At 57.2% G+C, this 15,051-nt stretch overlaps 1 protein-coding gene across 1 annotated transcript; it reads right to left on the bottom strand.

The window, feature by feature from the left end:
- Nucleotides 1-8,536: 8,536 nt before the first annotated feature.
- FOXD2 (forkhead box D2) lies at nucleotides 8,537-10,137 on the bottom strand. Its single transcript, XM_086841862.1, is given in 3 exon segments — nucleotides 8,537-9,157; nucleotides 9,159-9,202; nucleotides 9,205-10,137. Coding segments are annotated over 3 exon segments (1,332 nt in total). The 5' UTR covers nucleotides 9,989-10,137; the 3' UTR covers nucleotides 8,537-8,653.
- Between the last annotated feature and the right edge of the window lie 4,914 nt (nucleotides 10,138-15,051).

Here is a 15,051-nt window from a genome sequence, read left to right as displayed (position 1 = left end):
AGAGCCGTGGTTTCATTACCTCTACCAAAATGTGCCCAACACCTGCCTGCGGTTGGGGCAGACCCCTACTCCGGAAGGAAAGGGAAACGTGCCCACTGTTGGCAGCGCCGAAAAAATAAAAAAGTAAAAAAGAAAAAAAAAAGGAGGGGGTGGAAGGGGGAGAATTCTGCGCAGCCCGAAGCGGCGCCGCCCGCAGCCGGTTCACACGCGGTTTGCGGCCGTGGAGCCGCGGCACCGGCACTCGCACCACGCCCGAAATCCGCCCGGAGCCAGGGGATGCTCCCACATCCCCCCTCGGAGCGCCCGTGGCGGGTGGGGAAGGGGCCGGGGCTGCAGGGTCTGAGGGCACCGCTTGGCCCCGGCCTCCGAGGGTGCCCGACCCTCCGGAGCTCCCTCCCTCCCCTGAACACAACCTCTGAGGCTGCCAGGGGCGCCCTATTGCCACTGCCACCCGCATCTCAGCAGAGCTGGTGAGGGTGGCATGCGGGGACCACCCCGCAGCTTGGCCAGGGTTGGTTCCACCTCTGGAACCTCTGGCTCTGGGCCACCTCTGGTTGTGCCAGCCGCCGTGCCCGGGGGGACCCGAGGGTGCGGTCTCCCCACAGCAGCTGGGGTGGGGAAAAGCAGCCGAGATGGTGAGAAAGGACCGGCCGGAGCCGCGGGAGAGGAGAGGAGAGGAGGCGGTGGGTGGGTGTCCCCCGCCGCAGGGCCAAGAGGGAATCCCTGTCCCTAGACACACATCCAGCTCCTTGGGTGTGGGAGCCCCGGGACAGCAGAGGTGACTGAGGACATAGCATGGGCTCAGCTCGCTCCCACTCCAGGGAGGTCAGAAATGTTCTTTTTGACGATCTCCTGAGCTGAAGAGCCGTGAAAAACGTCCCTCTGAAATGACCCTCTTGGCAGGGACTTATTGAAGGACATACACAGAGTAGGAGCATGCCTGAGGAGAGATGGCAGCCTCGTGGGACAAGAGAGAAAATGAAATTAAAACCGAGTTAAAAAGGAGGAAAGAGAGAGAAAGGTGGGAAACTGAAATTATCCTCCTTGTGAAACGTGTCGGGCTTCTCTGGAGCAACTGCAGAGGGGAGGCCTTTCCACTAGGGTGGATAAATTTACTCGTGTCCCACATGACCGAGGGTGGGGGACCCGGGGCGGAGGGGGGAAGAGAAGGGTCATGGGATTGGGATTTGGGTTGTAAGTCACAGAGGAGATGTGGATTTCAGTGCCGCGTTAGGTGTCAGCGGCCTCCGATTTTGCAAGAGAAGTAATTAAATAAGAGGGAGAAAAAAATGGAGGGGGGGGGGGGGGAAGAAGAGAAAATAGCGTTTTAGAAATAACACGGGTGAAATCTCAGGGGTTTAGGGCTAGGAAGGTGCGTTGGGGGAGCGCCTCTGGGGGACTCTGCTCGCCATGGGGAGGGATTGCCCCGCACATGTCCCAGGGCCGGCGGTGGCCACTCGGCTCTGAATCCTGCCCGGCCCCGGCGCTCTCGGCCGAGCCCTGTGCGCTCCTTCTGTTGCCTTTATTTTGTAGCCACGTTTCTCTCCTGGAATGAGGAGATCGCAGGGGTGCCACAGGTCGGAGCGAAGGGGTCGGCACTGCCCCACCAGCTCATTCCCATCTCGCTCTCCTCGCACCCCACCGGGACCTGCCGCGGGAGGGGAACCGCGGTCCGGGCGAGGAGAGCCCGTCTGGCTGGACCCTGACATTTTTTGGCCCCATACCTAGAGAGAGGAAGCTTTTCCTTCTCTATTTAGTTTGTTTCAATTTAAGGAGTAAGCGGCGGCACGTCCATTCCCGGCCGTGGAGTTTCCCCACACCGAGGTCTTGTTCTCTGTCCCCTCTCTCTCTGGCGAGGGCTGATGGGGGGACATCATGGGGGCCCCCAGCTAATCTAGTTCGGGTGGGGGGAAAAATTCCCACGGACTTTGCAGGGAGTGCAGCTGCAATGAAAGGCGATGGTGTGCCCCGCAGAAAGCTCTCGGGGCTGAAGAGTGATGTGCGAGGGCGGGGGGTGAGCGGGGGCTCATCCTCGGCCTTTCCGAGCGCTCTCCCCTCGCCTCCGCCGCCGGGGAAAAGTGAAGTAGCTGGGAATTTTTGTGAGAGTGAAAGGAATCGCCGGTGTTGTTTCAAGCCGTTTCAAACCCGCGGTACTGACGAGAGAGGAATCTAATTTCACTTAAAAGGCGAGCTAAAGCAGGGCAAACGAAATATGAATGAAAGAGATAAATACAGCCCCGAAAAGCGCTTCTCTGCCACCCTGCGTCATGGAGTCCGAGCCTCAGTAACTAGAAAGGATCAAGGGTGGCAGAAACACCACTAGATCGGTCATTAGACAGATCCCGAGGCACCGACACCAAGTCTCCCATGGTGAAACTGACGGACAAACTCATCACACCCCTTGGGTCTCCCTCCCGACCTCTCATCGGGGAGATTGTATCCCGTGCAGGTTTCATCCTGCAATGGCAGGGAGGGATGGGTATGGTTCACTCCATCCCCCCGGATCCCGGGGAAGGGATGCGGGCAGCCAGGCCGCTCGGGAAGCGAGGAATCCCGCTCAGGAAGGGCCGCCGGGCTCCGGGATGCTCCGTGCCGGCTGAGCCCCCTCCCGGGCCACGGGCGGCCGCATCCCGGCTCTGTTCACCCGAGGATATCACTAACATCTGAGTGATTTTTGTCCCGTCCTGGATCTCAGCGTCACCTGTTGCTGCCACGGGCTTGCGGCGCCAATGTACATCTCATTTAAAAAATGAACAAAGTGCGAGTTGGTCCCGCACAGACCCCCCGAGCCAGGCGGGAGCGGGCACCGGCACCGCAGCCCCGCAGCCCCGCACGGGCTCCCCGCTAAATGCAGCGCCTGAAAGGGGCTGTGCGGCTCCAGGCTCCAAAAACTCGCCCTGAGCTGCTCCGCAGCACCCCGGCCACAGGCAGGGGAAGCGCTGAGGCCGGAGGAATCGCCCTCCTGGTTCAAAGGAGGGGAGACCCCCTCGCTGCGGCCAAGAGAGAGATTCCGGGGGTGGACACGGCCGGAAATCTCCTGGGCAGAGTGGGAAAGCGGCCCTCGACGGACCCCAGAAGAAGTGGGTGAGGCAGAAGAGACAGACAGCGAGAGAAAAGGGAGGAAAAAAGAAAGGGAGAAAGATGAAGGAGAAATAGAATGGAAGCAAAAGAAATAGAAAAATAAAAAGAAAAATCGTTAGACAGTGTAAGATCATAAGAGAGAGAAAAAGAAAAAAGAGGAAGAAGAAGAGAGACGAAAAAGAAGACAGAGAGAAAGAGAGAAAAACAAACCAAAATAAATTAAAATTATTAAAGAAAAGGAAAGAGGGAAAAACCAAAACACAAAGAAATTTAACAGGGTGGGAAGACAGAAAAAAAGAAAGGAGAAAGAAACAGAGAGAAAAAAATAGAGAAGAAAGGGAGAAAGGGAGGGAGAGAGAGAGAGAAAAAGAAAGAAAGAAAGAAAGAAAGAAAGAAAGAAAGAAAGAAAGAAAGAAAGAAAGAAAGAAAGAAAGAAAGAAAGAAAGAAAGAAAGAAAGAAAGAAAGAAAGAAAGAAAGAAAGAAAGAAAGAAAGAAAGAAAGAAAGAAAGAAAGAAAGAAAGAAAGAAAGAAAGAAAGAAAGAAAGAAAGAAAGAAAGAAAGAAAGAAAGAAAGAATTAGAAGAGTGGAAGAAGGAAAAGGCAAAAGAAAGAAAGAGGAAAATAATTATAGAAAGAAGAAAAGAAGTGAAGAAAGAAAGAAGATGGGAAATTACAAAGGAGAAATAAAAAGTGGAAGAAGAGCGGATGAGAAATAAAAGACGACAGAGAGGAAGAAGGACAGGCGAGCTGTAGTTCGGGAGGTGAGGGGAGAGCACGGAGCCCCTGCCCCTCTCTTGCCTGACAGACAGACACAGGGGCGAGCACAGGTCCCTGACCTACAGCGAACACCTCGAGGAGATTTCAGAAGCACCAACTTCATTTCCAAAGCAATTTTCCCGCGGCTGAGCCGGCTCCAACATCTCTTCCTGCCCTCTCCAGATCGGAGAACAGGATTTTTTTTTATTATTTTTTTTTTTTTTAAAAACATCTCGTTTCTCTACATTCTGCTTGGGAAAGGAAAGAAACGAAAGAAAGATGGGGAGGGAAAAAAGATGCTGGAGGGCAATGTTTTCAGGTCGGGCACTGGGGCACGGGGAGATTGGACGTTATTATTAAATCCTAAATTCACCGTGAAAACGGGAGTTTCTGCGCAGTCACAAGGAAAGGCCAGGGCAGTCCTGGAGGAAGGATCAAACTATTGGAAAATATGTTGTTGGTGTCTAAAGGTGGTTTTTATAATCCAGGATGATTTATTTTTGTTCGGGGCTGCGAGGAACTAGAAAGAGAAAACAAAAAAACTACCGGAGAAAGGAATAAGATCTTGACCTTTCCTAATTCTCCAAATGAGCAGTAATGGAAAGCAGAAGGTGCCAGGGGAAGAGGCAGGAGGTGAGGGCCGAGCGGGGCCGGCCGGGCCGGGCTCCCGCAGCCGCAGCGGGCGAGGGAAGGGCCGCTCGCTTCCCTCCTCGGGATCCGCACCACTTAACACGGGCTGAGTTAAGCCAAAGCAGAGAAAGCAATTACACACACACAGCCCTCCCGCTGTGGTCCCGACGGGGATATTCCGGGGCAGGATCGTTTTATCTCGCCCCGACAAAGCCGAGGAGAATCCGCCGTTTTTCCGCCTCTCCCGGGCTGCGCACACGCGGAAATCCGCCGCGGAGTAACTACGCACAGAGCGACGCGCTTTTGCTGCAATCCTTTCACCTGACATGCAGAAAGCAGAGGAGTGGGGGCACATTAAAGGAAAAAAACCCAAAAACCAAAAAATTCCATGAATGCATAACTAAAGCCAAAGCAAGGCAGGGGAATCCGCGTTCCACCCCGGTCCTACTCGGAAACAGCCGCCGATGGGGGGAAAAAACCCTAAACGTGCAGAAAAGGATCGGGCTCCTGGAGGGCTTTGCCCGGGTTTTAGCAGTGACAAAACAACCCCCGAGAACCTGAGCTACGGAGCCTAAGCACGGGAGGGGAGGAAAAGGGAAATGCTAAATCGCCTTTCTGGCCAGGGACTCCCAAGCAGCGACTGCAACAGCTAATTATTTTCCTTTCAGTGCTCGGTTATTGCTGGTGTCCTCCTCGCCTCCCCTCCAATAAATAAATAAAACCCTCCTTTAGGCAGCGAGGCGTGAAAAATGATCCTCGCTGAACGCTTAAAAATAACGTCCCGTGAAGATCGGGGCCGCGGAGCCAGCCTGCCCCGTAATTAGGGGCCATTATCCGTCCCGCCTAGCCGAGGCAAAATTTCTCATGAAAGCCCCGAACCGAGCCGTGCCAGGGCATTCCGGAGCCAGGGGAGACCCCCGGGTCCTTCCCCGCCGCCGCCCGTTCCGGCGGATGGGGAGAGCCGGTTCCCGGGGCTCGCAGACACTGCAGGAGGAGTGAGCCCGAGCGGGGCACGGAACGAGCTGCGGTGCTTCAGGGAAATTCAGGGAATTGGGAAAATTCTAATCTTAGGGACGCTTGGGGTTCTTCCCCCCCTAAATAAAACCTCGACCGTGCTCGCAGCCCCCGCAGGGCCGATCCCGACCCTTCCTGCGTGGGCACCACGAGTCCCGCTAAAGGGGGGGATCCCCCCGCTCCCAGGTCAGTTCAGCTTCAATTCTGTCCGGCGAGCGCGGCTTCAAAACCCACAAATCCGCAAGGCAAAAGGAGATGAACGGAGCCGGGGCAAGGTGTCCCAGACCCAGACACCGCCCCCGATCCCCCTCTCCTGAGCGTGTGGGGCAGGGGGCTCTCGGGGGAAACACCGCTTCCCCGCTGAGGACCCCCCTCCATCCCTTCAAGCCCTGAGACCACCAACTTGGAGAGCCCATTGCAGCAGCGGGACCGGAGGGGCCACACGCCTCCTTCATCCCTACGGGCATCGACTGCTATTTCTTATCCGCTCCTGGCACCCTGGGCTCCTGTCCCTCCTGCACTTCACAAACAAACAAGCCAAAAATTATTAAAAATCGCTACTTTATATTAAAACAACTAGCCCCCCTTGTGCCAGGCGCACAACCAGCACCCAGCCTCGCTGTCCACCGCTTTCTTCCCTCGGATCCCGTCTCCTCAAAGCAAGCTCGGTTATTAAAAGAGGCTGAACAAAGATAGCCCCGAGAGCAGCTATCAGCGCATTTTAACTTCATCAAAGACTTCGGGGGAGAGGGAGAGGAGGGGTCTGGCACCTTCTAGTAATGAGCTTGTCAGGAACACCCCTGCCAGAGCAATTGAACAATTTGCACACAAGCAAAAGAAAAGGAGAGCGGAGGGAGGGAGGAAGGGGAAATGCTACAAAAGCCCCTTCAATTTCCAACCATGTGCTTGGCAATCTGGAAAATAGATTCATTGGCCTCCTCTTTTCTCCCATGTCGAGTCTTGTAGCCCCTTTTGTAGGAGCTGGACATGAAAGGGAGACAACCAAGTGCCGGACACGAAGATCGCTTTTCAAAAGCAAATGTGTGTGAAGGCGAGATGTGAGACCGCTCGCTGCGGGGAGGCGGCACGTTCAGGAACAACATCAACAAACTGCGCGGAGGTTCGAGGTGGCACAGACAGGGCCAGCGGAGGGGGGATAAGAAAGGGATGGGTGATGGAAGTGAAAAGAAAAGCCGATCCCCCCCGCTCCTCGGCGCACACCGCCCGGCTCCTGCTCCTGCCTGAGCCCCGCACAAAGCCCCGCTGCCCGGGGACCCGCTCCGTCCCCCGCTCCCTGCCTCGGACGCCTCAGCTCTTTTTGCCTTTTTCTCCTTCTCCTTCAGCTGGCTGCCCGGTCAGAAAGGCCTCGATTCTTTCGATCAGGGTCCCTGCCAACAAACAAACCAAAGAGCCGCGTTTGGTCCCTGAAATAAATAAATGGGAGGTGGGGAGGTGAGGGGAAGTTTGGAAGAGAACGGAACGCTTTAAGATGTTTATTTACTTTGTAAGTTGTTGCAAAATTTAGGCAGAGATCAAGTTTCATTCGGTCATTCAAATACTGCAGGCCCAAGGGGGAACGTGTATGCGGGGGGGAAAGCCTCCAACTTATTTTCTCATGTGTCAACTTTTCCAAACAAAATAAAAGGAGGTGTGGGGGGGAGGGGGTGAAGAAGGGAGAACCTTTTTCCCGGCCGCCACCTCCTTCCCCCTGAAAACACCCGTGCTATTTTTTGGTTTTGTTGTTTTTTGGGGATTTCTTGTTTGTTGGGGTTTTTTGGGGGGTTTTTTGTTGTTGGGTTTTTTTTTTTTTTTTCCTGGGAGACACCAAAATCCAAGAAAAAAAAAAAGTTTATAAAAAAAAAATAATAATAGTAATAATAATAATAATAAAATCCGGGGATGTTTTGGTTTGCCGGCCCGGGCAGCGCTGGGCAGGGGCCCCCGCAGAACGCCCGAGGGTCCCCGGCCCGAGGCCGGGAGCCTCTCGCTTCCCCGAGGCCCGAGCGGGGCTCTCGGCTCTCAGCGTGACAAAGGACATCGCAAAGAACCATTTGGATTGTTATTTTTTTTTTTTTTATCCAGGTCACAAACATTTATTAATTTACACCGACGGTGGACAAAATTCTGTTGCCTTTTCCACATCAAATTATTCACAGATTCTCTCAATAAAATAGATATGACGGATGCACAACCAGTGAAGAGTTAACTGGACTCCGCTCATTAGCTCCCGAATAATCTATATACAAATAATTACCAATACACCAAAAAACCCACGCACGGAGGGGGTGGGAAAACAAGGATTAAAAAAAAATAGTATGGGAATTCTCCAAACTTCCTGACTGATCCGATTTTCTTTTAAACGTGCATTTGAATATCTAATTGGAGAAAAAAAAAATTAAAAAATTAAAAAAAAAAAAACCGCAGTCCTGAGTTTCATAGACTTTTCTTCTTCTTAAAAAACAAAGAAACCTTAAACAGTGCCTTTTAAAACCAAACCCGAAGCTTCAAAGAAACTAAAAATGAGATCGGACCATTAAAACATTTTCTTTGAGAGCGGGGGAAGAGACACACACACATGGCAAAAACCACCCGGCAGAGAGACTTGCAGAAACGAAAACGGGCTCGCTGCGACCGGGGGCGTCCGCAACTCCCCTGGCCGCTTTCCCAGGCGATCTGAGGGAGCCCCGCGGAAATCCCGCACCTCTCAAAGGAAACATTTCCCACCCTACGACCGCTTCGTTCTTCACATGCCCCCCTCCTCCCCTCCCAAGACGTTGCGTGTTCAACCAGCCCAGGTCCCAGCTTATGTTACGGCCACTTTATAAATACGCTTTGGTGCTTGTAGGACCAAATCGTGTTATTCTTTCCCTCCTCCCGCCCTCCCGATGTATTGATTATTTTTTTTTTTTTTTTCCCCCGATCAAAGAGAGAGACAAACAGATCTGGATGCCACTGAGCCTGGAAATGAAGTAAAAATTAAAAAAAAAAAAAAAAAAAAAAAAAAAAAGGAAATATTTCCTACCTTAAAACACAACAGAAGGAGATGGGGGGGAGGGACACGGGGAGAGGGAAGGGGAGCAGTTTCGGAGGAGTGGAGGAGAGCTGGAAAGGGGCCGTTTGCTTCGCGACTCTCCCCCCCATCCCCCTCCCCTTCCCCAGTCCACAGCACACTTTAAAAATGACAGCTGCTGAGGGTTGTGATTTTACTGGAAAAGTTCTGGGCCGGCTGGAGGAGCGGCTCGTGTGCCAGGCTGACCTGGGGCTGTGCCGGGGCCAAGGCGGGGCTGAGCACGGCCAGGACCTGCGCCGGGGGGCCCGCCTGGCCGGCGGGGTAGGGCGCGGCGGGCGCGACGCTGGGGTTGGTGCTGGGCGGCGGGGGCACGGCCCCCCCGATGATGTTGTCTATGGAAAAAGAGGGCCGGGAGGGGTGGTTGGTGCCGCCGCTGCCGCCGCCGCCGCCGCCGGCGGGCGAGGGGTCCGGCTTGAGGGTCTGGAGGAGGGCGGCGGGCAGGGCGGTGGGGCTCAGCTGGGGGTGGTAGAAGGACTTCCTGCAGTTCAGCTCGCCGCCCAGGAAGGAGGGCAGCCCCGAGGCGGCGGAGAAGACGGAGGCGGCGGCGGGAGGCGGCGGAGCCGGTAACGGGCAGTGCGGCGCCGGGAAGGGGAAGGCGCCCGCGGCGCCGCCGCCTCCGCCACCGGGATGGTGGTGGTGGTGGTGGGGGTAACCCTGGAGCTGCAGGCCGTAGTTGTAGCCGTAGGGTCCGTAGGCGAAGCCGGGCAGGAAGGCGGCGGGGTCGGCGGCCCCGGCCCGCAGCAGCAGCTCGGGGTGCGGCGGGTGCAGCTGCTGCTGCCGCTTGAAGCGCTTCCTCCGGCGCAGGAAGCTCCCGTTGTCGAACATGTCGGCGGACTCGGGGTCCAGCGTCCAGTAGTTGCCCTTTCCCGGGTTGCCGGGCTCCCGGGGGATCTTGACGAAGCAGTCGTTGAGGGAGAGGTTGTGGCGGATGCTGTTCTGCCAGGCGGGGAACTTCTCCCGGTAGTACGGGAAGCGGCCGCTGATGAACTCGCAGATCTCGCTCAGCGTCAGCCGCTTCTTGGGGCTCTGCAGGATGGCCATGGTGATGAGGGCGATGTAGGAGTAGGGCGGCTTCACCAGCGGGTTCTTCCCCCCGGCTCCGCCGCCGCCGCCGCCCGCGGGCGCCTTGTCCCCGGGCGCGGCGCCGCGGGCGCAGGCGGGCTCCGAGCCGCCGGCGGGGCACAGCCGCTCCGGGGACCCCCCCATGCGCGCCTTGGCGGCCCCGCTCCGCGCCAGCGCCAGCCCCAGCGGATCGCCGCCGTCCTCCTCGTCCTCCTCGTCCTCGTCGTCCTCCTCCTCCTCGCTGTACTTGCCCCCATCCTGGGGCGGGCCCACCACGTCGATATCCGCGTCCTCCACCTCGGAGAGCGGCTCTTCCTCCGGGGAGCGCTCGGACATGATCCCGCAGCCGCCGCCGCCGCTGCTGCCCAAAGTCATTGTTGTGCGGCCGGGGCGGCCGGGGCCGGGCTCCCCCCCCCACCTAGCGGCGGCTCCCGGGATGGGCCCGGGGCCGTGCCGGAGGGCTGCGGCCGCCGCTGGGACTCCGCGCCCCGGCGCCGCCGCTCCGCTCCGCGCCCCGCTCGCCGCGCCGCTGCTGGCGGGACCGCGGTGGAGGCTGCGGGGTGGTGGCTGCGGAGGGAGGGGCGGCGGAGGGGGCGCGGGGCGGGGGCGGGGGGACGGGGAGCCCGTGGGCTGGGCAGGGCGCTTGGGAGAAGCGATAATAAATAATGGTGATAATGATAATAAAAGGAGAGAAACACGGGGGGGGGGGGGGGGGGGGGGGCGGAATGAGGGGAAAAAAAAAAAAACGTTAAAAAAAAAAGAAAAGTGGGGTTTGCGACGGCTCCTTCTCTGGTTGGGGGGAGGGAGGGGGAGGGGAAGGGAGGGGCAGGGGAAGAGGGAGGGGGGAGGGCAGAAGTGGGGAAGGCGGCTCCCCCCTCCCCACCCCTCCCGAGCTGGGAGCCGGTGGAAACGCTCCCACACTGCGCCTGCTGCCAGCGCTCCCCAGGCCTTTATACGGCAGCCCCGGCATCACGTGGCGCCCGCCGCAGCCCCCACGGGGCACGATGAGGGACTGACTGCCCGGCCCGGCCCGGTCCCCGGGGAGCGTGTCCCCCGCCCGAGATGCTTTCGAGGAAAGGCGCTGCCCGCTCCCCTGGCGCTCGGATGCCCCCGGCTTCGTCTGGAGCCGGCTGCTGTAGGAGGGGGGCTGTAGGATCGACGCTGGATAAAGCCCCTCCCCGCCCCAAGCGCCCCGCGGTGCCGGAGGCTCTCAGACCCCATTTCTGCGCGATGCTTTGCTCGGCCCGGGGGTCCGCGGAGGGTCCGTTCTCCCCCCGAGGGCTGCCCGTCCCCGAAGCTGGGGATGAGCTGCAGACCTCCCGCAGCGTCGCCGACAGGGACCCTCACTCCGTCAGGACCGAGCCCTCGGCCCCCTGGAGGGATGGTGTGAATTTGGGGATCCCCGCTCCCCTTCTCCGCGCGCTTACGTCACCGACACGTCACCGAGGCCGGAGCACCCCGCCTGGAAAGCCACCTCCTCCGAGGGCTGCCACGGAAGGGATGCTGCGCCCGGCAGGTGCGGGCCGGAGGGCGAGGAGCGACACTGCCGAGCCTCTCCCCCCGCTAGAGATAACCAAAGCAAAGGCTGTGCGTGTCCGCGGGTGCTGGCACCGCACCCGAGTGCTGCATCTCCGCCCGACGCGGCTGGCTCGGCCGGGTACCACTTTCCCAGGCGGCCCAGCCACAGCCCGGCCAGGCCCCAGCATCCCTTCGGGAGGGGAATATCCCGCGGCCTCGGGATCTCCTGTCCGCCGCTCTCCTGCCTCCGCTTCCCTGGCGGCTGGCAGGGGGAGGTGGTGGGCAGCAGACACCCACCTTGTCGCGGGCTGCAGGCGAAGCGGGAGAATTTCCTTCGAAACAGAGGCACAGCAGGTCCCCCGGAGCCCCGCTGCCCCCCTTGCAGCTGCCCTGGCGCAGTCCGGGGAGCACGGCCACGGCGGAAGCTGCCCAACCCATGTCCCGTAGGTGGCTGTGACAGCAGGTTGTCCCCGTCTCTATCGCGGACTCTTTGAACCACGCTCGCACCGTTAGGTTTTGGTTTGGTTCGGGTTTTTTTTCCCTTGGAGGCTCTGCAAACACGTATCTGCTTTCCCGTGGGAGGATGCATGGGGAGGGAGGAAAGGGATGGGTTCCTCCGAGGGGGTACCTTGAGGAGATGTCCCCCCGCCAGGGCCACGTTCAGCAGTGTGAGAATCCGCGGTGATGAATTGCCAGTCTCTGCCGTTAACAGGTGCGAGCATTTGGTGACAAAATCTCCAGCACTAATACCGGGGAGCCGGGCCAAACAGCTGCGCGGCCCCGCTTCCAAATGCCGCTCACAATTACTCAAGCCCTAAGGACTCGATGCACAGGCTCGGCGGATTCGGGGGGACCCCGAGGAGAGGGCAGAAGCGGATGTCTCCGTCCGCACATCTCCAGTGGAAGCAGCGATTTCAGAGCCGGAGCCTCTGCGCGGAGTCGGTCGGATCCTCCTTCCTCGCCGCCAGCGCGGACATCGGGGAGAATTTCTCGATCGGAGGGGAAAAGCAGAGGGGGAAACTGTGCTGAGAGTTTCTCGGGAAGGTGGGAAGTCTGTCCCCCGGGGCGTGTGTCAGCTCTGGGAGAGCTTTCCTTAGCTTTCACTTTTATACTTCTCCGATGCTCCTAACCTGTGTTCACAACACATACACATATACCTCCCTCTCAGATGTTTGCGTCTGTATACATATTCAACTATACCTACATTTATTTTCTTTCTTTTCCCGATGTATTTTTTTTCATATATACGTGTATATATAATTGTCTAACACGGAGAAATGCCTCGGAGATGCCGCATCTTTCCTACCAACACTGTTTAAACTCTCCGTTCATCAGCCCGGTGGAAAGGCGATGGGAACAACAAATGGAAGAGAGCGAAGAGGGAAAAGACCCGAGCCGCTTTCCATTTTTATTAAGTAAAATAATAGTTATGCCTCCCCTACATAAACGAAAGTGTCATAAAAAATTCCGAAGCAGCTGCCAGAGATTTCGACCACACACACAACGGGGCGATTGAATTTCCACTTGGTGCATTTCATGGCAGCGAGGAACCGCCGGGAGCTGCGCCTTGTGTCTCTGCAGGGCGGCGAAGGGGAGGGCAGGGGGGCAGCAAAATGACCGCTGCGAGCGGCCGGGGGCACAGGACACCGCCCGGGGGATGCTCCGGAGGATGCTCCGGGGGAGAAGATGCTCGGCCGCCCCCCGAGCCCCAGCGGAGCCCGGTCGCAGGGCGGCTGCCTCCCGATCGCTCCGTCTGGAGGCTGGTCCCGCACGGCTCGAAGTGAAACAGATGTGGGTGTCTGCTGCCTGTCCACCCCTGCCCTGCCCCGGCTGCCGCCTCTCCCCCTGTCTGGAGAGGTGGGCAGACCTCTCCGGGGAGCCCCCGGCAGCGGGGAACTCGGGTGCAGCCGCTTGCTGCTATACCCGTGGTCATGGGGACCCCGATGAGGCCGAGAATGTTCGGGGGAGGCGAGGAGAGGAGAGCTGATCCGAGGCGCTGCTGATGGGATGCGGCCGCAGCCGGACCTGGCTCTCCCGCTCAGCATCGCGCACCCAGAGCGCCAGAAACAGCGTGTCCCGATCACCCAGCACCGACACGACTTCTGCCTCTTTCAAGGCACAATTTAGCCCCCGTTTAAGTCGAGGATGAACCACAGTGGAACGAGAGTGAATGAATTTCACTCTCTCCGTCTCCGAGCGGCTTCTGTTCGCCGAGTCGGTCTCAGCCTCGGCTTTGCCACGCAAGATCGGCTGCAGAAACAAATCAAAACGAGAAAAAGTACCTAAACTACACCCGTCCCGAGATGATTTAGAAAAGGGAAACCCTGGACTGAAACAAAGCAGATGGTCGGATCCCAGACACGGTGCGCACACACACACACGCTCACACACACACTCCCGGCCGTGCATCCACACACGGAGCCACGGGCGCGATTTAATGCAACCGGGCTAAGAAATGATGTGGTCTCCCGAAAGAAAAACCCTATTGATCTACCAGAAAAGATTGCTTTGTCATCGTCCCGCTGAGCCCGGGCATGCTATGCTGGGAGGGAAGAATTTTTCCTTGGGTAGATTTTTAATTTTTCTGCTCTCCTCTCTGCAGTATTTCCTTACAGACAGCTTTGCTTCCCCTTTGAACCTAACTCTGCTATACATTTCACTTTAATTTTCGATTGTGGAATCAAACGTGCTTGGGGATGGGTGCTGCTGGAGTGGAGAGAGTCTCCAGAAAGTCTCAAAAGTGAGGGGAAAAAAAATAAAGGCCATCAACGGATCATTATGATTTTTTTTTTTTTTTCTCCTTTAAATTGATTTTCACTGTCTTTCCCGCCTGCCTTAACGAGGGTTTTGATCCAGGCGTGTGGGGCCGGTGTTTGATGCCCTGCTGACCGCTCCAGCAGGTGGATCCCCACGGCCGAGGTTTTCCCCCCGGCTGTCCCAGTGCCTCCACCCTGCTGGAGCTCCTGAAAGCTGCAAAACTGGCCACAACGAACAGGAACCTTTGGGATTTTCCCCCCCAGGGAAGAACTCTTGCCCTGACGGTCCCCCCAGCCGGGGGGAGCAGGCGGAGGGCAGAACGAAGCCCGGAGCGCCGCAGGGTGCGATCGCTGCTCCTGCCCTGGCACGGCTCATGCCCGGGGCTGTAAGTGGGGAGAGCCCCGGGAAGCGAAGCCCTTGGGAACTGTGGAAAGTTCAGCTCCAGCCCAGCCGATGTTGCTCCCACACCCTTCCAGATGATCTGTTGGGTTTGTGATCTATAATCGTTCTCGTTTTTTCTGCCGAGCAGCATCTAAATTCGTTTATTCTGATGAGAGCCGCATCTACAAGTCCCCCAAGGCTCAGTGATGGATTTTTCTTTATTACCTCGTTATCAAGCTTGGCTGACCTCTAACTTCTCTGAAAACATGAACAAGACAGACCTGCTGCTGCCTGGGCTGCCCCAGGGGGCTCTTTTTCCACTTATGCGATTTCCTTTGATATTATTTCTCTTCTTTCCATATCCAAGGCTCAGACCTTCAGTGCTCCCTGCAGTTCAACCCTTTTTCCAGCCCTGCACTGCCAGCTCCCAGCTTGCAAAGATCAGTTTGCAGCCTGCACACCATGAGCTCCCAGCGCAGGGAGGTCAGTGGGAATGGTGGTGACAGATAGTGAGAGATATATGAAATTCCCAGATTGGAAACCACCGGAGCCAAGTGCCAATATCCATCCCTGCAGCGTTCAGATGTTGGACAGCTCGGGTTTGTTGACTTGACTTTTCAAATGTAGGTGTCTCAAAATCCACACCAAAAAAGGCCTGAATTTCAATGAAGGCTTTTCCCAGGAACCTGATGTGCAGGGCTGAGTCCCCGTGAAACTTTGGAGCACAATTACCCCTGTCTTTTCTGCTCCTCAGACAAGTGGGAAATAAGTTAAAAACACGT

The sequence above is a fragment of the Cyanistes caeruleus genome, chromosome 9 (genome assembly GCF_971803275.1).
Source record: "Cyanistes caeruleus chromosome 9, bCyaCae1.hap1.1, whole genome shotgun sequence".
In the NCBI taxonomy this organism is placed as follows: Eukaryota; Metazoa; Chordata; class Aves; order Passeriformes; family Paridae; genus Cyanistes; species Cyanistes caeruleus.
Note: the sequence above shows the minus strand (reverse complement) of the source record. Positions and strands in the feature narration are given on the sequence as shown.